A 25,660-nucleotide genomic window follows, 5' to 3' on the forward strand; every position below is an offset into this window, starting at 1 on the left:
AACAGTTGTCTGCATCCTCTGTTGTGAAAATAGTAGGAGTAGTAGTAGTTCAATACAGCCACAGGTTGCAGACTATTGGTTTAGAATATTGAGCCTCATTTATTAAAGAGGTTGTACCACAAACGACAATTATCACAGGAAAGGCGACCCACAGTTGGGACCCCCAAAGATCTTAAGAACGGAGGACTCAAACCCCCCGTTTCTCCTCACTGGTCGACCGCTGGGGGAGGACATTGAATGGTGTGGCGGTCGAGCATGTGCGCTGCTTCAAAGTCTATGGGAATGATGGAAACTGCTCAATACAGTGCTCAGCTGTTTACGTCAGTTCTATAGACTAAATGGTGTGGCGGTTGCATGCTTGACCGCTGCGACATTCAAGCTCCTTCTCACTGCGGAGAGTGCATTGAGGTGGAACGAGGGGTTTGGGACCCCCGTTTTCTGATCTGTGGGGGTCCCAGCGATGAGACAATTTTTTAATTTTCGAATAAGGGACAAACCCTTTAACAGAAAAAACGGGCTTGTTTGCCCACAGCAACCAATCACAGTGCAGCTTTCCTTTTTTTTTGTTTTTTGTTTAGAGCTGTTGAAGAAATGAAAGCTGAACTCTTACTGGTTGCCATGGACAACAGGGCCAGTCTTTCTTCTACACAGTTTTAATAAATAAGTTCCATAGTACCAAAACATAAAATTTTTAGAGCAACTCGAATTCCATAATTGACGGTTTTTATTTTTAATCTGTTATGCAATTTGTCCCCAATAGATGTGGAGGTCCGACCTTTGGGGCCCCCACCAATTCTGAAAATGAAGGGCCTGCATTACTGATTTAGGCTGTGTTCACATCACGGTTCCTTTCCGCTGAGGGGCTCAGTCAGAGGTTTCCGTCGGGTTAACCCCTCAGCGGAAAGACAAACGGAAACCTAAGCTTCCGTTTACCTCACCATTGATATCAATGGTGACGGAAACATTGCTAAAGGTTTCCATTTGTCACCGTTGTGACAGGGTTCCATAGTTTTGGACGGAATCAATAGCGCAGTCGACTGCGCTATTGATTCCGTCAAAACAACCACTATAAATACCAAAGAACATTTGATTGTGGTTGTATTATTCTAGAGAAATTACAAAAGTATTAATTTGCATTGAGACCATGGGCCCCTGTTTATAAATGGTACTTTTTTGTGGTAAAATCTTTATTTTGTGTAGAGAAAATACGAGTGAAGTCGGAATAAAACTGAATTCTGTGCCCCAAAATGGCATTATGCATCACAAAATGGTTATCGAATATAATCACAAGATGGTATTTTAGTACAATGTCTCCTTTCTGGCAAATACGTACACTGGATTCTACAAAAATGGAGTTCGTTTATTTCGTCTCTGCTTATAACCTTTTACAGACTCCATCAATTGCGTTTTATAGATTGTATTCACTTCGGTCTCAAACCACTTTTCCATTAGTGAGATTTCCGGTACTGTAAATGATAAGAAAAGGCCTCAAAGTAGTTCCAGAAATTTCCATCAATCATTCTACGTTATCGCATTTAAAAGTCTGTTAAGATATGTGAAATATTGTACGTTCTATTACTATTGCGTATCATTTCCAGATGTTCATTAGTAAGATAATGGTAAAAGTATAAACTGTCATTTTTCTACTCCACTTTTTATAATAAATGAATGCGGATACAACAGGATATTTAAAAAAAAAGTTGATCACTTCCTTACGCCGATCCTCTATTTTAAAAAACGCGTTTCTAAGAACACTATCAAGGGCTCGATCATTTCCTAATAACCGATAGCAGGACCAGCTATGCAATGCACTGATATATGTATAAAGGTTTTATACATCACAAATATTTGAATGTAGGGGTCTAACCGCTCGGACCCCGACGGTACACTAAAATGAAGGACTGTGACTCTTTACTAAACACCAGGTCCCTTCGGCGGTAGTGAGTTACACTCCGGATTGGCAATCAATATTTAATTGTAAAGTCCGAATTACAGACCCCGGCCAATCGGCAGAATGAAGGGGCCCTTCATTGTTTGGAAAGGCACCCTGCCATTCATATAATGGTGGCTGTGCCTAGTACTGCAGTTTATACTTATTCACTTTAACAGGACTCAGGACCAAGCAAAGCCCCCCCCATATAGATGAGACAATGCAGCCCCGTTGATTTTTCTGATTGGCAGGGTTTCCCCATACCAATCAAATTATTGATTGCTTATCCTAAGGATAGGCCATCATTAATTAAAGGGGTTTTCCGGTCAAATACAAGTTTTGGGTCTTTCAATATGTAAGTCGGGGTTACTTCCCTACAGACCGACGCACCATTGATTAGCTGTGCCGTTAAGTCCCGTTCCACCGTTATCAGTATCAGTCACGTGAGCACCAAGTGCCGGTTTTCTATGTGATGACACTAAAATGGGCGGGCCAGGAAACCTCCGTCGTGACGCCTAAACCACTCCTTTACATCTTACCGCTTACAAGGAGGAAGATGTATTTTGCCACATCCGTGGTATGACGTGCCGACCACTAGGGGCATGTTTAGCACGAAGCCATGGAGGGCAGGTGGTAAGTACCACTGACTACCAATGAAGAGGTGTGGTTGCGGTAAGCACGTGACTGGCGATGGTAACAGTGGAAGGAGGCGGAACAGCGCATCTGACTGCCGGAGCGTCGGTCTATATGTAAGTAACCAACTTACATATTAAAGCAGCCAAAACTTTTAATTGCCCGGAAAACCCTTTTAAGTACCTGAAAACCCCATTTAAGGCTATGTTCACACTGAGTATTTTGCAGAGTTTTTTGACGCGGAAACCGCGTCGCATAACTCTGCAAAAACGGCCCGAAAATGCCCCCCATTGATTTCAATGGGAGGCGTCGGCGTCTTTTTCCAGCGAGCAGTAAAACTGCCTCGCGGGAAAAAGAAGCGACATGCCCTATCTTCGGGCGCTTCCGCCTCTGACCTCCCATTGACTTCAATGGGAGGCAGAGAAAGCGTATTTCGGGTGTTTTATGCCCGCGGCGCTCAATGGCCGCGGGCAAAAAACGCCGTGAAAAACTCTGCGAAAATCGGCGTGCAGGGAGAGGAAATCTGCCTCAAACTTCCAAACGGAATTTTGAGGCAGACATTCCTCCTGCAAAATACTCTGTGTGAACATAGCCTAAAGATTTATTACCATCATAGAAAAGATTGGTATGTTCCTAGGATATGTCATCACTTCATGATCGGTGGGGGTCTGATCTCTGGGACCCCTGCTAACCCTGAAAATGAAGGTCTCTCTGTCTGAGTGGCGCTGCCGGGCACGCGGCTGCCACTTCAATAGGGTCATGTTGCAGTGATCCTAATCGGCGATCAAAAAGTGATCCTTGCGATATGCCATAACTTTATAAGATGGAAATATAACTTTTAATATTTTCCCCTTTAAAACAATCCTATTTATCTACCATATCCCATCCAGAGAATAACGGTGACCTGTTTTTGTACCCGGACTGATGCCAATGTGGTCTGGACCACAAAATCCTTTGAAACTGCCAGGACATGTAACAAAATAGCTTCTTGTGAAAATCCGTCATCAACATTTTGGATAATCATATTTATGTTTAAATTCAGATGAAATGGTAAAATTCTATACATTTTACTGTATCATCATCTTTGACATAATGTTCCCCACATGGCAGTGTTTTGCAATTCCTGTCCGAGCCGTCTTCAGCAGAGGATCTCAATATTGAGCTATTATGGGTGTTAATGTAGCCAGCGATCGCTCGTGTTGTGGGCTTTTTTCCCAGGAAAGCGTTTTAATAAACCACTGGAAATGTAAAACTTGCTTATTTTGTTACTGTTTCCTTACTTACAGAATTAATACCAACTCATCACTTCATAGACTATATGAGTAATTGCTTAGCAGATTTAAAGGGGTTACGTGGGGACCAAAAATTATTATCAGTGTAGTCCCTGCAGTATGTGATACACTCGCTAATATACATTCCGGTCCCCGTCGCGCTGATTCTGAGAATACCTTCTGAGAAGGGTCGTATAGTCATCAAAGAAGACTGTGCAACTAGACTTCCGGTCCCCCAGCAGCGCTATGAAAATCTCAGAATCAGCGCGACGGGGGACCGGAAGTCTAGTTGCACAAGCTTCTTTGATGACTATACGACCCTTCGTCATGTGACCCACCCCGCTGTACTCTATGTACTCGCTGTACTACTACTCCTGCTTGTATATAGAGTACAGCAAGATCGGTCACGTGCTGAAGAGTTGTATCGTCCTCAAAGAAGGCTGCGCAACTAGATTTCCGGTCCACCGACAGCACTATAAAAATCTATGAAATCTCTCAGAATCAGCGGGACGGGGACCGGAATGTATATTAGCAAGTGTATCACATACTGCAGTGACTACACTGATAATTTTTGGTCACCATATAACCATTTTAAGTAATGAAAAATGATTCGCATATTATAAGTAGGATTACCACACAATTACAATGTTAAAAGGGTAATTGTTAAATTCATGCATCATAAGTCAAATCAGCAAGGGCTTACATACCATAGAGGCAGCACATGTTGGTGCTATGGGGCCCTTGGACTAAGGCTACATTTAGACGAGCATCGGCAACCTCGGACGTGGAAAACGTAAGTTTTTCACGTCCGAGGTGCACCAGTGGGGGACGCGTTGTCACGGATCCCCCTAAGACATAATATACGCTCTTCTGAATGAGCCCTAAGGGGGCCCGGCCCAGCCCTGGTTGACCCCATCACTGTTGGTAATTGTTACTGTCGCTGTCACGGACCACGACCTCCACTTACCTGTTTCCCGCAGATCTCCCTCCCCGGAGACGCTGGCACATGCGTCCGCTCTGTCCTGTAGTGCTCACTAAAGGGCGCACGCGCGCTGGTTCATGGCCTTAAAGGGTCAGCGCGCGCATATGTAAATAATTATTCCCAGATCACCCTGGACTATAAAAAGGGCCCTGCCCTTCTGATCCTTGCCTGAGCGTTGTTAGTAATTCCCATGTTCTTCTTTGCAAATGGTCCCTTAGTGTTTACCCTGTTCAGGGTGTTCCCGTGCCCTGCTACCTGTATCCCGTGCTGTGTTATTGATCCTGAGCCTGTTAGTGATTGGAGTCACATCCTACTGCACCTGCTGTCATCCGCTACCTCTGGCGCAACCTACTGTCATCCGCCACCTCTGGCGCAACCTGCTGTCATCTGCCACGTCTGGCGCAAACCTGCTGTCATCTGCCACATCTAGCGTAACCTGCTGCACCCACCTCCATCCGTGGTAAAGCCTCTGCCACTGTCTGGACTATTCAGGTACCCTTGTGCTGGACCTTTGTATTGCTTGGGTGCTCTGTTGTTTGGCCAGCTGCCTCCCCACTACAGCTGTATGGCCTAGTGGGTCCACATTCCCACAGACCGTGACAGTAATAAGTAACAAAAACACGTGCAGGACTCTCCTCTCTAAAGAACTTGGGTTGTTAGCAAAGAAGGGGGTTGACAATTGGCACACCTTCCATGGTAAGGTGGTGGAAAGAAACACCAGAAAACAAGTGGCAAGCCTGGCCCCAAAATTGGGCCTGTCTCTTCTATGTATGACACAATGATGTATTATGGGGTAGTATTCAGTACTGCATAGTGGGGCACAAGTTAGAATTGCAGATCTAAACCCAGAGAGTCCATGAGCTACTCTGCAATACAAGAGTACAACAGCTTTATAAGTGAACAGCAAAGAAATTGGCATATTGATATAGCATTCTCATTAGTCTCCCATGAAATGGAATATACATATGGTTTTAAGACTGATGACATCATATATTGGCTGTTTTTGCATCAAAGTTCCATGCAATGCTTTTGACTGTATCCATTGACCGCTCTTCCCTCCGTATATTTGACTACTGTGACTACTAATCCCGATAACTGTCTTCTCTTTGACTCTACGATCCTCATATTGTTTGTTTCGTTTTGGGTGCTTTGGTTCCAGGTTTTGTATTCATGCCTATAGCTTCATGGTCCAAAAACTATAGTGCTAGGTTTAAATTCTGGGTCCACTTTGGGTTAATAAGCAGATCAAAGGGTGTCCCGCTACTAGGAGTCCCAACGATCCTCTGTAATCTGGACGGGAACATGGCAGCAAATGGTCAATTCCCACAGGGGAAATTAAGAATTACATAGTGCCCATTAAAATCAATTGCCTGTCTGTGTAATGCAAATGTTCATTAAAAACTCTGTATCTGCAGCTTTAATAAAAATCCTGACAGGTACAATAGGTTTGGACTGTTGTAAATGTTCACCATAGCCCAATTTATACTGGTCCTTTACTTGTATATATATTTTTATATATGTGCCCCTCTGTGTATATACAAAACAAAGAAAATTCTGCATTTTGGACCCTGATAAACAATGCGGTGTTCAGAACATAGTTCTCATTCTTTTCGAAAGACTGAATACAGCTGCCGATCTGTATCTCGGGACCGAGGCTCACAACTTCCATCTTAAAATAAATATACGGTCATCTGGGATTGTTCTTCACACATTTACTCCAAGCAAAATACTCTACATGCAAAACATGCTGGAAAATCAAAAGTGGCTCCCTCTCTTCATAAATCCTAGGGATAGGCCTAATAATTCCACGGTTTTAGGCGTCAATTAAAATGGCCCCCTTTCAATACCTTACACAGGCTAATATATGAGTACGGTGTGTACACATCTCTGACAATTACTATAATGTAATTACTATCACTAAAACAAGATAACTCATTTGTTACGGCAAGAATATTATATTTTTTTCATTAAAATAATTTTATTTTGCATCCTCTAAAATCTGATTGCTTTACTGCCCCTGTCTGACGCTTTATTTAATCTGTAGTTTGCGCCAGCGGTACATAGACGAGAGGGTGTCGCATAACAAAACTCCAATTGCGACCCATTTCTGGCGGTGGCGTTCACAAGTACTCTACTCCTATCCTGGGACAGAACAGTCTTTTGTGGTCCCAACCTCTCTTCCCATCTCTTGTAAGAGAGATCATCAGCGTAATCCTTTGTCTGGTTACCTCATTCTTCATTTTCTACTGTTGAAGGGCTTGTGGATAGAAGGAGCTCTGCGTGGGTTGATGATGAGGTATATGGACGTGGACAGCCTGAGGTGGAACATCCCTCTAAGAGGACTCCATTGCCGGCAGAAGGACTGAGTCTATTATATCTATCCCGTTGACTTTATTCTTGTGACCACTCAGAGTGAATGAAGCCTTTTCCAAAAACGGTACGGCTTGTCAGGTCAGATCATGTCCCCAACACATTAATATTAGGCCCAAATATTAGAATTTGGTCGTCAGTCATGTGTTTCCTATCAATAACCGGAAACTTGACACTCGATCGTTGGCTGATTATAAATGATCGTTGTTTGGCGGCAGATCTCCCTGCGTAAACAGAGGATGTGCTACCAATAATATGAAAACTATGGGGACAAACTACCATATTAAGGATCAGTTGTCCCCGTATAGCCACAATCAATGCAACAAGTGCCGATCAACATGTTGTTATCATCGATCGGCGCTCGTTACTGGAAAAGGATCTACCCAGGTTGAAGAGCCCTTAGGCCGAATTCAGATGACTATCGTATATGTCCGTGTGACGGCCGTTGTTTTAATGCATGTATTTCAATGGGGCCGCTCACACAGCCGTTATTTCAACGGACTGTGTGAAGGGTCCGCTAAAAAATAGAACATGTCCTAGTTTCTTCCGCTTTCATGGAACCCTTGATAGACTCAAGTCTATGGAGATCCGTGAGAACGGGACCCGCGCAGGTGCAACTCTGACGTGAAAAACTGCAGTTTTTCACGTCCGAGTTTGCTTTGCACTCGTTCGTGTGAATCTGGCCCCATACACTACTCATTCAGCCACCCATTTATACAGCTGACACCTTCACAGAGATTATAACTTTTAATTTGCTTGAATGACTTTACACAAAGTTCAATCTACAGAACTTGCTCAAATTAAGGAGAAAATAAAAACAGGCCGAGTTCCTAAGGGGCCCTGCGGGGCCAGGCTGAACTGTTTTTGTAAGCTCAACGCTGTTATGTTTTCGATTAATTCCCTGGGAAGGAAGACATTAAGCTTTGTCTGGCGATGATCTTATAACCCCCATTCCGTGGATGATAGTGTTTAAGTTGGGGATATGATCTCATTTTCTGCCAGTTCACTGCAAGTAAGATTTATATTTGTGTTCATTAGCTAGAACTGCGCTCCATGATTTGGGATTTTATATTCCTATTAGCGACATGACCCAGAAGGTCTCCACACATAATTCATGGCCCCTGCCTTCTAAGCGAAAGATGCACATTTTACATATTCGGAAACTTCATATACAACAACTTACTAGGTCTACTGTCGGAATCGCTGCCTGATATACATAGTTATATAGTTAGGTTGAAAAAAGACACCGGTCCATCAGGTTCAACCTTCCTCAAAAAATTACCCGTCATTCGTTGCTTGATTAGTTCGAACCCTCCATGCTATTCGTAAATAAATAATCATCTAGCCTTTTGTTAAATGCTGACATAGTATCCGTCATCACTACCTCATGGGGTAGGGCATTCCATAGTTTGACTACTCGAACTGTAAAGAACCCTTTTCTATATTGATGTCCGAAACGTCTTTCTTCCACACGCAATGAATGTCCCCTGGTCCTTTGCAGAGTCCTTGGAAGGAACAGATCATGTGCTAGTTCTCTGTATTGACCACACATATACATATACATATTAATAAGATCCCCTCGAAGACGTCTCTTTTCCAAGCTGAACAAGCCCAATTTTTCTAGCCTTTCATTGTAAGCAACACCTCCCATCCCATTTAATAATCTCGTTGCCCACCTTTGAAACCTCTCCAGTTCTCCTATGTCCTTTCTACAATGTGGAGCCCAAAACTGAATTTCATATTCTAGATGTGGCCTTACAAGGGATTTATAGTGTGGTAATATTACATTTGAATCACCGGTTTTTATCTCCTTTTTTTTAAAATTTTTTTTTTTTTATACACACCCTAAAATCCTATTTGCTTTTGCAGCTGCTGCCTGACATTGAGTGCTGCTGCTTAGCTTATTCGTTACCGGAACACCCAGGTCCTTCTCTTGTTCCATTATCCCCAGTTTTATTCCATTTAATGTATATGAATTATTGCTATTATGGCGTCCTAAGTGCATTACTTTACATTTATCAACATTAAATTGCATCTGCCATGTTCTTGCCCATGCTGCCAGCTTATCTAGGACTTTCTGTAATATTTTAAAGTCAAGCGTAGTTTTAAGGATTCTACAAAGTTTTTTGTATAGTCAGCAAAAACTGATCCAAAAACAAATTTCCTATCCTTTTTTTTATGGCAGCCTGTGTCTCTCGTGCTCCATAAACAGATAAAATACTGTTCTGCCAATGGTCTTCTAGTGTGCTGGTGCGGACGTACTGTATCCTGCTCTATTATTGGATCACGCAAACTAATAAAGGACAAAATATTGATAACAGAGGTATAGCTCGGGGGCGGCATGTTGGGTGCCAGTGGGATGCCAACAAGTCACTCTGCCATGGCCATTGGGTATTCAGTTAAAGGGCTAGGATGACAAACTGAATCTTTGCCCGCTGTAGCAGTCCGTATGGTTGAATATCCAATTTATTAGGGATGCATTATGATCTGCAGCAACTGAGGTGTGTTTTATGAGGTTCTGCAGAATCTGAGGTGCGTTATCTGTTGTATTGCAGCAGCGGGGACACGGAAGTGTATAAAACACACTCCAGGAACATGTCAGCCAACCAGTGGTTCGCACAGCAGAAGTAACTTTTTGAAACGCTGATGTGACGGACTGCTCCTGCAGGAAAAGATGAGCGGCATCTATGTGGCACCGCTCATCTCTGTATGATCATATGGTTCTGACACCAGAATGTGATGACTATACAATTAGTTACCGGCATGGCAATGGGAAATTTACATTGACGTGTATTATAGAAGGATAGTAAAGATAAGCGAATAAGTTCTGGTTTGCACCCTATGATTTGGTGAAGATTCAAAATATGATGTAGGCTTTTCTTTACCCAGCGCAAAGATTTAAAGGGTAACTAAACTTCCAAAAAACTTTTGACATGTCAGAAGTTTTGACTGGTGGGGGTATGCGCACTGAGACCCTCACCAACGGCTAAAACGAAGCGGCAGAAGTGCTCGTGTGATCGCTGTGCTGCTTTCGATTTTGATCGGCTTTTCTCGGAAAGCTGAGTGAGCAATGTGCGGACTCAGACTTTCTATTGAGCCTGCACGCCTTTCAAGGAAAGCTGATCAGAAATGACAATGTTTACCCAAGCACTTCTGCTTCTTCGCTTTAGCGATCGGTGGGGGTCTCCGTGCTCGGACACCCACCGATCAAAACTTCTGACATGTCACAAGTTTTTGGGAAGTTTAGTTACCCTTTAATTTGTTGCCCTAGCCATGTATCTAAATACCTGGTCAAGGCAGAGTGGCTTGTTGGTGTTGGTGCCCCACATGGCACCAAGCACCCAGGGCCCCTGCCAGCCCCCCTCCAGCTACACCTGTTATGCTGCGTAACAATGAATGAAGGATTCTATGTAGCAATGTCTCGATCAGGTGAGTAAATGCAACTATTGGGATGCCATAGAAACATTATGACAAAGATGAATTCTAGGAAACAGCAATTTTTGTATTTTTTTTCTTCTTCACATTTTTGCATTATTAGTTTTTCAAAGATGCTGAAATCTAAGCAGAGCCCAATGGGCGGTTATGAGCCAGAACTGGCTGCAGGTGTGATGCCGAGGGTAAAACGGTGACCTATCGCAATGTCCGTCTAACAGATGTCTTGTTCTGCTATATATATGTAAGGGGGCGATTGTTCGTGTTACACTGTCCAGCTGGAGTGTAGGCGGTGAACCAGCCTCATGTGTTCTGTATCAAACAATGATCCCAATATCGTTAAGGACGGAAGATCTACAGCAGCCATGACCTCATAGGCCAACATCCTAAAGGAAATGCTATACGGATTAAGTACAATAAATAGATTTACTAAAAGGGCAGAACGTGCAGGTGAAATCGGGGTCATATATAGCTATAATACCTCTAAATCATTCGTATGTGGCCGGGTCATGTTGGGGGTTGTAGTCTTCTATTCATATAGTATAGAATTGTATTATGGTCATGTCCAGTGGTCTGGTCCTGTTGGGGGTTGTAGTGTTGTATGTATAGAGCAGAGTTTCCCAACCTTTTTAGGCTCAAGGTAACCCTGGAAAAAAAAAAAAATCATCAGGGCACCCCTACCAAAGATTGCTTACAAAAAGACAAAAAACGGCTAAAAACAAGCACTACACTTTGGGTATGTTCAACATGGCGTTTTTTGTAAGGCAGAAGGAATTTTGAGGCAGATTATGAATTGACAGCAGGGTTTTTTTCGCGCTTTTTTGCAGTGATTTTTGCCAGCGCTTCTTTAAGCCGTTGAAGCTACTGCAAAAAAAACAGGCAAAAAAGCACTCCAAACGAGCGCCACAGGTTTTTCCTGCCTCCTATTAATTTTAATGGGAGGTCAGAGGAGAAAACCACTCAAAACCCATCAGCTTCCCCAGTAAAGTGACCATCAGCCCCCCCCAGTAAAGTGACCATCAGCCCCCCCCCCAGTAAAGTGACCATCAGCCCCCCCCCAGTAAAGTGACCATCACAGACATGAATGGCAGAATGAATACTTACGCTGCCAGGACCCCAGTGTTAATGGCTCCTCTCCGTCAGGCTCTTCTGGCGGGAAGTGGTGGGCGAAAGTTGTAGCAGACGTGTGAGCGTCACGTCTACTACAAGCAAAAGCATATTTTTTTTTATGGCAGTGGATGAGCGGAGTGTCAAGACACCCCTGGACGGTTCACATGGCACCCCGGTTTGGAACCACTGGTATAGAGTATAATAATAATAGAATTGTTTTATGGACATGTCCAGTGGTTGGGTCATGTTGGGGGTTGTAGTGTTCTATGTACAGAGTATAATAGAATAGTATCATGGTCATTTTCAGTGGTCGGGTCATGTTGGGGGTTGTAGTGTTCTATGTATAGAGTATAATAGAATAGTATCATGGTCATTTTCAGTGGTCCGGTCACGTTGGGGGTTGTAGTGTTTTATGTATAGAGTGTAATAGAATTGTATTATGATAATGTCCAGTGATTGGGTCATATTGGGAGGTGTAGTGTTCATGAGGTCAATGAGATCCGTCAGGCGCCGGTGGTATCTGTTATGCATTGGACCGGCACAGTGCTGTTGCTTCTATTATTAATGGCAGCCACGGCGCAGATGTGACCAGAACCATACTCCTTGCTCAGGAATGGCCGGCATTGGAAACATATGTACATATGAAACGTATGAGGTACGTGCCGTAGCCTAGATCAGCATTGACAGTGACTGTTAAGTGTGAGCTCCCGTGTCCCTCTAACTGACCCCACTCCTTCCCGTCTCCTGCAGAAACAAAACACATGCACAATCTGCTTTTTATCCAGCCAAGGCCAGGAAACTGCATGTGCAGATTATCGGCAAAACCATGAATTAACTCCGATGATAAATCCAGAAATAAAGTGATAGCAAACATGTGAAGGGCGACTCCAGATAAAACTGGAACTCCAAACCTTTATCTAGAAACCTGGCTCCATGTGGTTCCTTTCTTAAAGAGACAACGCACCCAATTTACTAGTCACAGAATTAATTAACTGTTAATTAATTATTAACAGAAAAAAATAATGCGTTTCGTTCCTTTGACTGTTAAAGAGGCTCTGTCACCAGTTTATAACTGCCCTTTCTCCTACCTAATAGGCACTTTGATGTGGATAACTACTGGTTTTTTTTTGTTGTTTTTTTTAAACGGTTATTTTTTACTAAGTTATGAACATTTTAAGATTTATGCAAATTTGTCCTTAATGCCCAACTAGGCGTTTTTTTTTAACTTTTCACCAAGTCGGTGTTATCGTGACCAATCAGCATCATACACTTCCCTTAATTAATGTCCAGCTCCACAGCACAGCGTGATCTCACGAGATCACGCTGTGACATCACTTCATCCCGCTGGTCCTTCACCGGAGCGATGGAGGACTGAACAGACATCACTTCCAGCCGCTGTAGATTCGGATAAACGTCCTGCCACGGCTGGAGGCAATGTCTATTCATTCTTCCGTCGCTCCGGTGAAGGAACTGTGGGAGGAAGTCCTGTCACAGCGCGATCTCGCGAGATCACACTGTGCAGTGAAACAAGCTGGGCATGAATGAAGAGAAGTGTATGACACTGATTAGTCAGCGTCATGCACTTCGCTTTACAACGCCCACTTGGTAAAAAGTTAAGACGCCCAGTTGGTCATTAACCCCTTAGTGACCAGCCTATTTTAGGCTATAACGTTTTCTTTTGGTTTTTTTTTCCGTCGACATAGCTGTATGAGGACTTGATTTTTGCAGGATTAGTTGTACTTTATAATTTATATTTTGGGGTACATATAGTTTTTTTATTTTTTTTTATAATCTTTTTTGGGGGGGGAATAGAAAAAACCCCCTGAAATTCCACCATAGTTCTATGCGTTTTAAATTGACACCATTCACTGTGCAGCGTAAATAACACGTTACCTTTATTCTATAGGTCGGTGCGATTACGACGATACCACATGTAGAGGTTTTTTACGTTTTACGACTTTTGCACAATAAAAACACTTTTGAACTAAAATTATTTGGTTTTGCATCGTCCCTTTCCAAGAGCCGTAATTTTTTTAACTTTTCCGTCAATGTAGTGATTTTTTTTGGGCTTGTTTTTTGCGGGACGAGACATAGTTTTGATTGGTACTGTTTTGGGGTACATGGGACTTATTGATTAACTTTTATTGTGACTTTTTCTGGGGCAATGGAAAAAAATAGCAATTTCACCATTGATGTTTTTGTTTTTACGCTGTTCACCTTGCGGTTTAAATGACATATTAACTTTGTTTGTGTCACTACGGTTGCGGCGATATCATATATGTGTAGTTTTATTTATGAATGGTTTTATTTTATTTTTTTTAGTCCCACTAGGAGACTTTACAATGTGATCTTCAGATCGCTGCTATAATGCTTTGATATACTTAGTATACCAGAGCATTATTGCCTGTCAGTGTAAACCTGACAGGCAATCTATTAGGACGTGCCGAAGGCACGTCCTAATAGGCATATGCCCAGGGCAGACCTGGGGGCCTTTATCAGGCCCCCGGCTGCCGTGTGTGTGTGTGTGTGTGTGTGTGTGTGTATGTATGTATGTATATATATATATATATATATATATACATATATACACACCAGTAGAAAAAACGGCAGCACTCTAATTCAATGTACAGATTCCAGTAATGAAGGGTGCCAGCTGATAGTCCCGATCCAAAGACCATACGCATATCCAAGAAGAAAATTCAGCAGCACTCCAATGATCAAGGTGAAAAAAAAGTGAAATTTATTGTGCCAACATGGCAATGCAACGTTTCCGTCCCACGCTTGAGAAAGGTCCCAAGGTGGGACGGAAACGTTGCATTGCCATGTTGGCACAATAAATTTCACTTTTTTTTTCACCTTGATCATTGGAGTGCTGCTGAATTTTCTTCTTGTGTATGTATATATATATATATATATATATATATATATATACACATTTATTTTTAAAAAATTTGAAAAAACTCCTTTAAATATGAGTATGATAACAAGAGCGATTTAGAATTACTTTTTAGCAGCTTTAGTAAGTTTGTAACTTTTCTACATCAGACTGAAACAGTTCAATTATCACCATGTTTGCAACGGCTACAATTGGTAAGATTATACTTGCTCACTATGGCCACCTTTTACTTTTGAATTCATGGTCTCTGGTAGGGGCTAGTATCTGATGGAGTTTTTCACTGTCCACTACATGGACACATTGATGTTATGCTGCAGTAATCCTGCTTTAACTAAATGTCGCTGTGTAGCATCCGCTTTTACTGGTTGATCACACAACTCAAAATATTTAATACAACTTTTACAAAACTGCTAAATAGTAACCAAGTAGTGTCTATAGTAGGAATGTTGCAGCGAAGTTGTATCAAAATCCAACTTCTGCCCCTTTCTGTGTCATAGATGCATTTAATAACTCACAAAGTGAGACTCAATGCTTTACTACAGAGGCATCCGTTACATGACTCAAACTTTCATCTAGCCTGAGCAGAGCCTCATACAGAAACTGTCCTAACAAAAAGTATTACCAATCTGATCACTTTTTTAATCTGCAAACCTCTTCTGGAAAGATTTACTGACTTGTGGGGATTTAAAAAGATAGTGGAACCGCGATGGGGACTAAGTTTACCCCAACTTACAACTGAGAGTGAAACTGTGAAAATGTTTAAATAAACTAGATCAAAACATGGTAGAGTCTTAAAAGGCATCCTTATGATAGGCATCAAAGAACGTAGTCCAACTCTGGGAATGTTGAGACATAACTAAGTAATAAAAAGCTAAACTCCATTTGATTTTCTTTGGATGACTATTAAAAAGTGAGTGATATCATATTAATACATAACACGGCACAAACACAGCCAAATAGTTGTCTCCTGCGTGGAGATCTCTATCTCTCTAAGCACTAGAGAACGTTTACAGCCAAGTTCTAAGCTAAAGAAATAATAATATAGACCAGAACAGATTATTCAACAAGTACGAAAGATTAATTTTTTGCTTTCATTTAACTGAACAGGGAGTTGGTCGAATCTGTAAAACTTTCGGGCACATAATAAATTTAGAAATTGTTACACAAAAATCGTTGCAGCTGTAGGAGAAACATGTATTGCTGAGAAGACTATCAACTAACGGGATAATTCTTAGGTCCTGTGAGTTGTCTTCTTGAAGGAAGCATTTAAAGGGTATTTCTAGCCGTAGATATGAATAAAGTTAATGCATTGTATAATTAAAAGTTCTGCAACTTTGTAAAATACGAAAAAAAACAACTTTGTAAAAGATCTCTGCTTGCTGTGAGTGAGTGGAATTTTTATTGTTTATATTAACCCTAATAGGGTATATGGATATCATAGATGGGGGCCCATTGCGGATCTTATTCTGGCGGACTCAGCCCTTCCATGTATTATATAGTTACCTATTCATTTGATCGTCTGGCATGTAATACTACTGTATGGCCAACCACTACTCCCCCTGGCAATATCAGCTGTTTGCCAGGATATTCAGTAGCCGAACCTCAGGAAATCAGCAGAATGTTGGGATGATTATCTTACTTTGAACTAAGTGTTGTCTTCATGAGGCAACCCCCTTTAGAAGACTGAAAGCCCATCCTGAGTGTGTCCTATTTTCAAACAGCAGCAGTTTGTTACAATGTATCAGTGCAGGTAAGAGAAATCCGTGTCCAGAACAAGAGAGTTTATGCAACTGCTGTATTGAGCTTATATAGGATGGCCTAAAATGATACCCTGTAACAAACCCTCGGCTTTGCTAAAGTAGGAATAGGTGATAACGTGTTTTCATCCTCTGAATGTAATGAATTATATTTACATTCAGCAAACAGATCTTAAGAGTTGTCCAGGCACGGACAACCGATGACTTATTTACAGGACAGGTCATCAGTATATGATCGGTCGGGTTCCGACACCAGGACCCTCTGGGTTGCCGGATGTTATGCAGGGTATATTACGCAGGGTTTCGGAGCTGGAAGCAGTTTGCTCCGTGCACTGCATAGCGGCCGTGCTGCAGAACAGCAACTCTGCTCCTATTCATTTGAATAGTACTGCAGCTTGGCTGCTATTCCGTGACCAGAGCCATCTGCTTATGGCATGGACGTCCGGTGCCCTGAAGCAGCCGGAGCAACTGATAGGTGCAGGGTCCGGGTGTCGGACCCCCACCGATCATATACTGGTGACCTATCATCAGTTGTCCATGCCTGGACAACCCCCTTAAATCTGGTGAAGAATCCATATTCTAAGTATTTTAGGTAGTTTTGTAGTGCTGGTATTATGTCCTGGATAAACTTTGCTATTGTATTGCTATAAGAGTGCTTACACATCTGTGATGCCAGGGTCAGGGCCCACTTCACGTTGTACCCTCTCAGCGTATATAAAACACACAGTGAGTGGGCTTGACAGAAAGGCCAGTGATGTTGGGTAATATGTACGGCAGCGTGTTGGCAGATTGGGGGTCCTAGGTGGTAAATTGGTGGGGGGATCCATCGTGGGTATGGTCCCTCCCAAATTCTACAATTGGTCAGTGGTCTTGCTTAATTTGGACTCCTGCTTGGTGGTGGTCCAGGGAGTGGTTTATACTTATGACAGCCAACTGTGGTTTATAGTGGTGCCCCTGAGCCTGTTGGGAGACGTCTGGGGTCAATATAATATAGGTGGGCAGTTTGGCGCCAGATTTGTAGCTCCAAGGACTCCCCTTCCTCGTTATTTTGATCTATGCAAATTTTTATTGTTATGTATGTTTGTTAATAAAATGGCTGCTGTGGCCAAATTTATCCAACCCAATGTCTCTGTGTGTTTTATGGGAATGGGTTAAGGGGGTTTTACACTCGGCGATTATCAGGCAGACGAGCCTTCATATAACTCTCGTTGCCGATAAGTGCCCTGTGTAAACGGCAGCGATCAGCAGATGAACGAGCAAACGCTGCATCATCTTCTGGTCGTATCGTTTTAAAAAAAGGAAAATATGATCGTGTTGGCAGCGCATCTTGGTGTATACACAGGGAGACGCCCTGCCGACATGATAATAATGTATGGGGACGACAGCTCATACCCGTCCATAGCTCCGTGTGACAGGAGCAAACGAGCGCCGATCAATGATGTCTCGTTGATCGGCGCTCGCTGCACCGGCTGATGTAATAGGGCCTTAAGTTGGGATTTATGGCCACTCAGGAGTTAAGAGAAATGATAAGGATATAGATGAAACGAAGGCTGCAATCCCATGGTCATGCAGTTGTGTGATAAGGTAACACTGTACTCCCGGAGATTGGCAGAGGATTAGGGTGTCTCGGTGTGGTTTAACAGGGTGCCATCCTGTCTCACAGCCTCCAGACAACTGTAGCTGCCATATGGTGTACAGGATACACAGCAGCGAGGACTGTCGGAGGGAAGAGCTTCTACCCAGTGCTGTGGGATTCACTTTCTTTGAGGATGAGTAGGAATAACGAATAGTTCTGGACCTCGTTGTAAAAACACAGATCTTATTACAGATGAATTATTGCACGTACTTTACTCTCACTCTTCATGGAAAAGTCTGCGGCAGTAGAGAAACTCGTGTGTGTGTGTGTGTGTGTGTGTGTGTGTGTGTGTGTGTGTGTGTGTGTGTATGTATGTATATATATATATATATATATATATGTGTGTGTGTGTATAAAGTATATAGAAGGGAACGCATAAATAGCAATTCCCCACAAGAACAGCTAAGGCTCTGCTCGCATTTGCGGCGGAGGCGCCGTACCAAAGCCCATTCGATTTGATGGAAAGAATAGCGCAGCTATAAGTCAATGGTCCATCCATCGCCGATGGTATCTGTGGGACGAGGGATCCAGCACTGCGTTGCGGCTTCCATTATAAACGTATACCACAACGCATATTTCAACAGCGCCTACGTGCAAAGCATTGACAAATGCTAATGGGTCTGCATGGCAAAACCCCAGAAATTCCCATCAGCCCGATCGTACGAGGGAACGATTTCATTAGATTGTGTTTGAAGCTGCGGTGGAGGTTCCGTTGCAGAAATATGACGGGAACATTAGCGCTGAATTTTGCGCTATCTAAACGACGGACACCTTGACGGAACCTGACAGATCCCATTGTAACTGAATTGTGTCCCTCAGGCGTCGCTGATATCCGTTGTACGACAGTCAGCATGCAGGTATGAACAGAGCCTTAATAACCATATAATATGGCAAAGCAGGGGCTTCACTTTAAGGCCGGGTTCACACATAGCGTAAACACTGTGGATTTTCCGCAACATATTTTTTTGTGGAAAATCCGCAGCGTAATACAGTAGCAGCAGTGTGGATAACATTTGAACAAATTTCATCCACACTCTGCGTAAATGAGCGGAAAAAAATGCTCAGAAATTGACTTGCGGTGCGTTTTTTTACTCCATAGCATGTCAATAGTATTTGTGTAATCGTTGCTATTTTGGTGCGGATTTTCCCCATTGAATTCAATGCAAAAATTGTAACTCCAACAAAAAATAAATAAGTCTTATACTTACCCAGAATTCTGTGCTGCTTTGTCCAAAAGGGCCTCCTGGGAAGATGTTACGTCTCATGTGACCGCTGCAGCGGTCACATGGGATGAAACGTCATTCCGCAGCGGACATTCCTGGGCGAAAAGCTGCACCCCAACTTTGTGCATTTTTTTTGGGCCGGAATTCCTTGCGGCGACCAGGGCGTATATGCGGTGTGTATGTATCCACCCTGTGTGAACATACCCTAACCAGGTGCTACCCTGGGACAATTTATGTAAATGAACACTCCTAGAACTATTGCTTGCGTTCATGCTGAGCATTAAAGAATGAAGTGACAAATTCAGCTCTGCTACATCTGTATTCAAATAGTCATATAAATCTATAACTAAACACGTTCGAGGTCTAAATAATAAAAAAAAAAAACTGCTCTCTCTGTGTTCACTTGGTTATCTGCCAAGGGATAAGGATTTAATATATTTGACATGTGTTATTGTTATTTTCAGCCCTGGTCTATGGGGATAAACTGTGGGATGTACCAGTCCCTTCTGATCACTTCCCTGGTCCTGGAAAACCGAACTGGGAGCCTGAATGTCAGTACCAACTGCGCCACCTACAGGATGGAGCCCGTATTTCCTCTGTATTGCCACCTAATATAGAAGGTCATTGGATTTCCACAGGGTGAGAGAATAGTGTGTTATGTTACTAATGTCCTTTTAAATTAGCAAAATCACGCCAAAGTTTTCTTAAGGGGTCGTCTGGTTTAGAAAACCCATTTTCAAATCCTGTTAGGGAAGCCTGAGTTAATAGAGGGGGTCCCCTGTTCAGGACCCTTATCTTTTAGCCAGAGTGGAAAGCAGCTACAACGAGTCTCGCTATCTTTGGAGAACCCAGCACATCCATGCGTTACACAAACAGTCCATTTATTTTAAATGTAACCTGTGTAATAATTCATTTGTCCTGTGGTGGCGCTGTAGGGATATTAAACATTTGATGTCAGCTTCTCCCACAGATCACAGATGATTGTTGGGCATACACTTCTAACAAAAAGGGACCGTGCAAAGAGGACAACCCATTAACCGCATTCACACCAATTAGTAGTGGTTGCAAATAAGTAGCCACACCACCGCAGGAAACGGGATCCCCTGAATTGATGTTGAACCACTACTGATCACACTTTTAGGATTATTTTACATTTTATATATATATAGAACTAATCTACATGAAAAAGGTTGAGTCACTGTGTACATACATTACATTACTTATCTTGTACTGATCCTGAATTACAGTCTGTATTCTACTCCAGAGCTGCACTCTGAATTCTGCTGGATGTTATTGGAAACAGGCAACTAGGTTGTTGTCAGAAAGAACCGCTAAAAGCTTAGCTGAGCTCCTATAATGCAATTCAGTTCTTCCAAAATCAGATTACTATTCATTGTCTAGTGTAAAGACTGTACTTCCCGGAATGCAAATCACTAAAGGAAGTGCTTCATAAACATTAAAACAGCAAAGAATTCTGTGAAAATTGAGCTCTGAAGCTTGCAAAATTGTGAATGCAGCTCTGGATTATAAAACTCAGGATCACTACAAGATATGTAATGTATGTGCACAGCAGAATCGTGAGTGCAGCTCTGGAGTATAATACAGGATGAAACTCAGAATCAGTACAAGATAGGTAATGTATGTACACAGCACAATAGCGAGTGTAGCTCTGTATACAGAATGTAACTCAAGAACAGTATAAGATAAGTAATGTAATGTATGTACACAGTGACTCCACCAGCAGAATAGAATAGTGAGTGCAGCTCTGGAGTATAATACAGGATGTAACTCAGGATCAGTACAATACTGAAATTGTTGGTTATGCATAGAATTAATTACACTTTATCTCACCCCTTAGATGTGAAGTTCGACCCGGACCGGAGTTCCTCACAAGATCCTACACTTTCTACCCAAATCGACTGTTCAAGGCCCTCCAGTTCTACTACTCGGACCCTCAGTGCCAACGGCCCTTGTACTCTCTTGTGATCAAGGGAAAAATTCGCCTTCGCCAGGCCTCATGGATAACTAGGGGGGCTACAGAGGCAGATTATAATTTGCACAAAATGGGGATTGTATTCTACACCCAGGAGGCAATGAGTAGTATCAGAACCCAGATGAACAGGACCTGTGTGGGTTTTGTATCTACTGGTAGAACCTGGGCTCCAGGAAGACTATATGAGCTCCTCAGTGCCAAGGCTGATAGAGACTGCACGGTTGCGCTCAACTTTACTATGCATGAACTGAGTCTGGTGAGACTGGAGAAACAATACATCTCCCAGGAGAGGGGAGGACTGGTGGAGAAGCTCTTTCTGGGAGATATTAATACAGAGATGTCAGAGAGGATCCATTACCGACCAAATGGATACCAGCAGCCATTGCATAGTGCCCTGGTGAGTATCGCCAAATGCAAGACTACAGTAGCCAATGTATCAACCACTCCAATGACATGAAACTGGAGCGCACCACAGACAGAGATCTACAGGTTGCTTGTATCCCAGCTTATGCCTTAGGCTAGATGTTGGTCTTTCCCACTGGTGCTTATGTCCTCTTCCCTCTTTAAAAGGTATGTTCATTTTTAGACACAGCCTCTTTTATAGTCCAGAGCGGAATTCACAATTCTGCTGGTTATTGGCAACAAGCTTGTCATCAGACACACCCCTAACAATTTAGCAGAGCTCCTATAATGCCCCACTGCATTAGATCTTCCTTAAAAAAGATTACTATACATTGCCTGGTGTACGAAAGATGCTTCCAAGAATGCAAATCACCAGAACCAACTGTAAGCAGACCGCAAGAAATGCAGAATTGTGGATGCTGCTCTGGAGCATAATATAGGCTGTAACTATGGATCAGTATAACAGAACCAGAGTAGCTAACGTTGGGTCAAATTAAAAGAAACTTCAGGTTCCCATTACCAAATATTGGCAGGGGTGAACTGGGATTTTTTTGGTAGACGTGACTGAATGCGATAGGTATCTGGTTTGTCATGCCTCAGCCCTGGCCCATGCAACAGAGGAGCAGTAACCCAAAGACCCCTTTATATAAATATCCTAGAAGTCCTAGTGATGGTTGTACGGAGCCTGGTACAGAGAGTCTTCATTAGGACACCATTATTACTAAAAACAACAGCGACCTCAAAAGAATGTATGTCAACCATGGCTGACCTATAACCCCCATCTGCCAGCGCAGGTAGGAGAGACTCTCACAATGATCAATGCAAGCTGCATTACCCGTCTCAATAATCAGAGTACACCGGGTAACCCCAACGCCCACAAAATATTTTCTAGCGTCATTCGTCATTGTCACAAGCACTCTCTTAAAGGAGACTTTCACCTTTATTTATCTTCTGACCTGTCATAACTCAAGACTCAGGATTGTGACCCCCCCTCAGAACCTACGGACCTTCTCTATGACAAGTCAGAAAATATCAAAGTGGAATTGCCCTTTAAGTATTTGTTTTATTTCTTTGCATTGTCCTACCACTACTATTCACTCTCACGCCTTTCTTTGCAGCATCATGCCCACCCATGTCACGCGTGCGGCTTAATCTACAACTCCGATGAACACCACCCACCGATCCTGCCCGGTATTACACAACCTCCAGCCCATCTCGGTGGCAAATGGGTGAGCAGCCAATGTGAGGTTCGCCCAGCTGTGCTCTTTCTCACCCGCTACCTGACGTTCCATGAAGAGAACCGTACCTGGGAAGGATTCTACTACCATTATGCCGATCCACTCTGCAAACAGCGCACGTTTACACTCCGAGCTGCAGGACATTATACCAAAGGTGTGCCCTCCAAGCGAGTGAAAGGCGGCACAGAGCTGGCGTTTACTGTAAGCCAAGTATGGGTTACACCATTGAACCATGCCATCCTACGGATGCTGAATGCATCACAGCCCGGGCGTTGTGGCGCTATGGGATCATGGGCTATAGGGGAGGAACAAGACATTACAATGACGGGGGGCTGTAACGTGCTGGGTATCCGGCTCCCCCACACCGAATATGAGCTATTTAAGACTGAACAAGACCACCATGGGAGACATCTCTTATATATGGGTGAAAGGCCGACAGATGGCTCCAGCCCATCAACACCCAACAAGCGGCCAACGTCCTATCAGCCCCCCCTGATCCAGTGTTCTGCTGAGCCGACCAAACCGTCTAAGCGACATCAATCTACGGATTTTGCCTCGAACATTGCACCCTTACCCCAACCAAAGTTTTGGGCTCTGCTAATGTTTATTATATTACATATTTTAAGGCCAAACTGATCCACGCCGGCTGTTTTCTCAGGTGCAGTTCTCGGAGCTGGGACAATCTTGTACTCGACTAAAAAGATAACAAAAAATACATCTTGAGGTTCTGCTTTGTTTGTTTTGTTAAAAGATATTGTACATAGTATTCTCTCTAGCTAATGCACTTGCTGAAAAGATATAGGGCTTTTTTTTTCCCAAAAAAACTTTTGAGGCTGGAGGTTTTCCTCTGCAGATGTTCTTATGGAGATAATGGGCTACATTGAACCAAATGGACAGACCATGCACTGTGGGGGAGGGGGGCACAGTCACATTTTTTTTTTAAATTAACCCTGCACTTCCTCTGAAAAAAATGACCGGGCATCTTACAGGTGAAATACATGGTGCAAATGGGGTTTTCATGTCCTGTAAGGGAACACCACTCCTATAAATAAACTGGACACAAGCGATATTCCTATGACTGGTGGGAATGGCGTCTCATCTGACCTTCTTTCTCCACCTACGACATATTTAGTGGTGTAAGGTCTAATGCTTGTGACTGTATTAGGGCTCCTGACAAAGTTTGTATGGATTTATCATATGGCTTTCTATAGGACCCTACTGAACCTTCCTATGCTTCCAATTTCACATCTATGAATCCAACATGGCATGCGTCATCTGACACGGTATCAAAGGGGTTGTCAGCTTGTTAGAAAGGTCCCTTGGCAATAAACTGATCACAAAGTATCCCCCTGCTGGGACGATCAGCTGTAATCGGTAGAGAGACCTGGCAATAAGTGTTCAGTTTCCCTGCAGTGCCACCGCAGGGCAAACTGAGCATTACACAGTGCCCATTCAAATCATTGAGTTGTCTTTGTAATACAGGACAGGTCCCCCAGAACAAGAGACTTTTTGTAACTACTCGAGAGAAGGATCCTGCACACAGGACTACCTCTTAACTCAGAATTCCTTAATACGGTATATGAAATTGGTCTTTCTAAACTAGACATCCCCTTTAATTATTTATCTCACACACGCCATGAACATGAAACGTTAATCTGCGTTAAGAACGACTATGGCCGTTGCACGATCTAGGAATTGTGTACAAATATATATATATTTATTCTGAAATTCCTATACAGGGTAACTAAACGATCAAAAAACTTCTATGACACGTCAGTTACCCTTTGCGTATGTTCACACGTTTTATTTTCAGACGTTTTTCGGGTCAAACGCTTCGAAAAACGGCTGAAAATACAGAAGCTGAACGCCTCCAAACCGTTGCCCTTTGATTTCAATGGGAAAAATGGTGTTTCATTCTGACGGGGCGTTTTTTTTTACGCAGCCTTTTGAAAAAACCAGCGCGGAAAAAAAACGCCCCGTAAAAAGAAGTGCATGTCACTTCCTGAGCCGTTTTTCATCGTCAATCGAAAAACGACTCCAAAAACGGTCGCAAAAAAACATTGGGTTTCAAAAACGTCTGAAAATCAGAGGCTGCTTTCCCTTGAAAACCGCTCCGTATTTTAAAGCTGTTTTCTGTTTAGCGTGTGATATTAATCCGATAATTCCGTGAGACAGCACTTGTCACTAGCCCAGAGCCGCAAACTAATCTTGAATATTAGGAGACTGAGCATAAAATTATGGAACTCCCCAAATTAATTGTGCAATAACTTGTATTGATGTTTTATGGTGGGCTGTCTTCAAATCCAAAATAAATTTGATATACTTTTCTATGGCTGTCTAATAATCTGGAATACTTGATAATGTGGCATGCCTTAGACCCCAGTAACGCCAGATTAAAGGAATTTTATTAAAACCTTACATTAGCCTGCCTATTTTCAGACAATAGTGGTGAGCCAGGACTGTGTTTCGTTACAATGTAGCACCTTGCTGTCTTCTACATCCCATAGAAGCATCCAAAAAAAAAACATCATCTTTTGACCATACCATCAAATCTCATACCACAACTGCAGGCTGGATCAGTAGCGGCTGAAAATCCGTGATAACCAGGACTATATTTCTTGCCATGAAGAGCGACATGTCATGATAGTCACATACATTTATTTTTTTTACAGTCTTTCAAATCTGCAGATTCCATCTTTGATGTCTCTGGAAGCAAATAAAGAAATTCCCAAAGCAACAGTGCCATCTGCAGGCTGTAAATAGGTACTGTCTTTAACAGGCGTATAC

At 42.8% G+C, this 25,660-nt stretch overlaps 1 protein-coding gene across 1 annotated transcript in view; it reads left to right on the forward strand.

Annotated features, from left to right (window-relative positions):
• The window catches only part of APCDD1L (APC down-regulated 1 like), a 38,453-nt gene extending 13,162 nt beyond the window's left edge, over window positions 1-25,291 (forward strand). Inside the window, exons 2-4 of the mRNA XM_075846491.1 lie at window positions 19,705-19,879; window positions 21,099-21,630; window positions 22,754-25,291. Of these exons, the coding sequence (XP_075702606.1) occupies window positions 19,705-19,879; window positions 21,099-21,630; window positions 22,754-23,509 (1,463 nt within the window). The 3' untranslated portion in view covers window positions 23,510-25,291. The remainder of the gene's footprint in view (window positions 1-19,704; window positions 19,880-21,098; window positions 21,631-22,753) is intronic.
• Window positions 25,292-25,660: the final 369 nt, after the last annotated feature.

The sequence above is a fragment of the Rhinoderma darwinii genome, chromosome 13, assembly GCF_050947455.1.
Source record: "Rhinoderma darwinii isolate aRhiDar2 chromosome 13, aRhiDar2.hap1, whole genome shotgun sequence".
NCBI classification, from domain to species: Eukaryota; Metazoa; Chordata; class Amphibia; order Anura; family Rhinodermatidae; genus Rhinoderma; species Rhinoderma darwinii.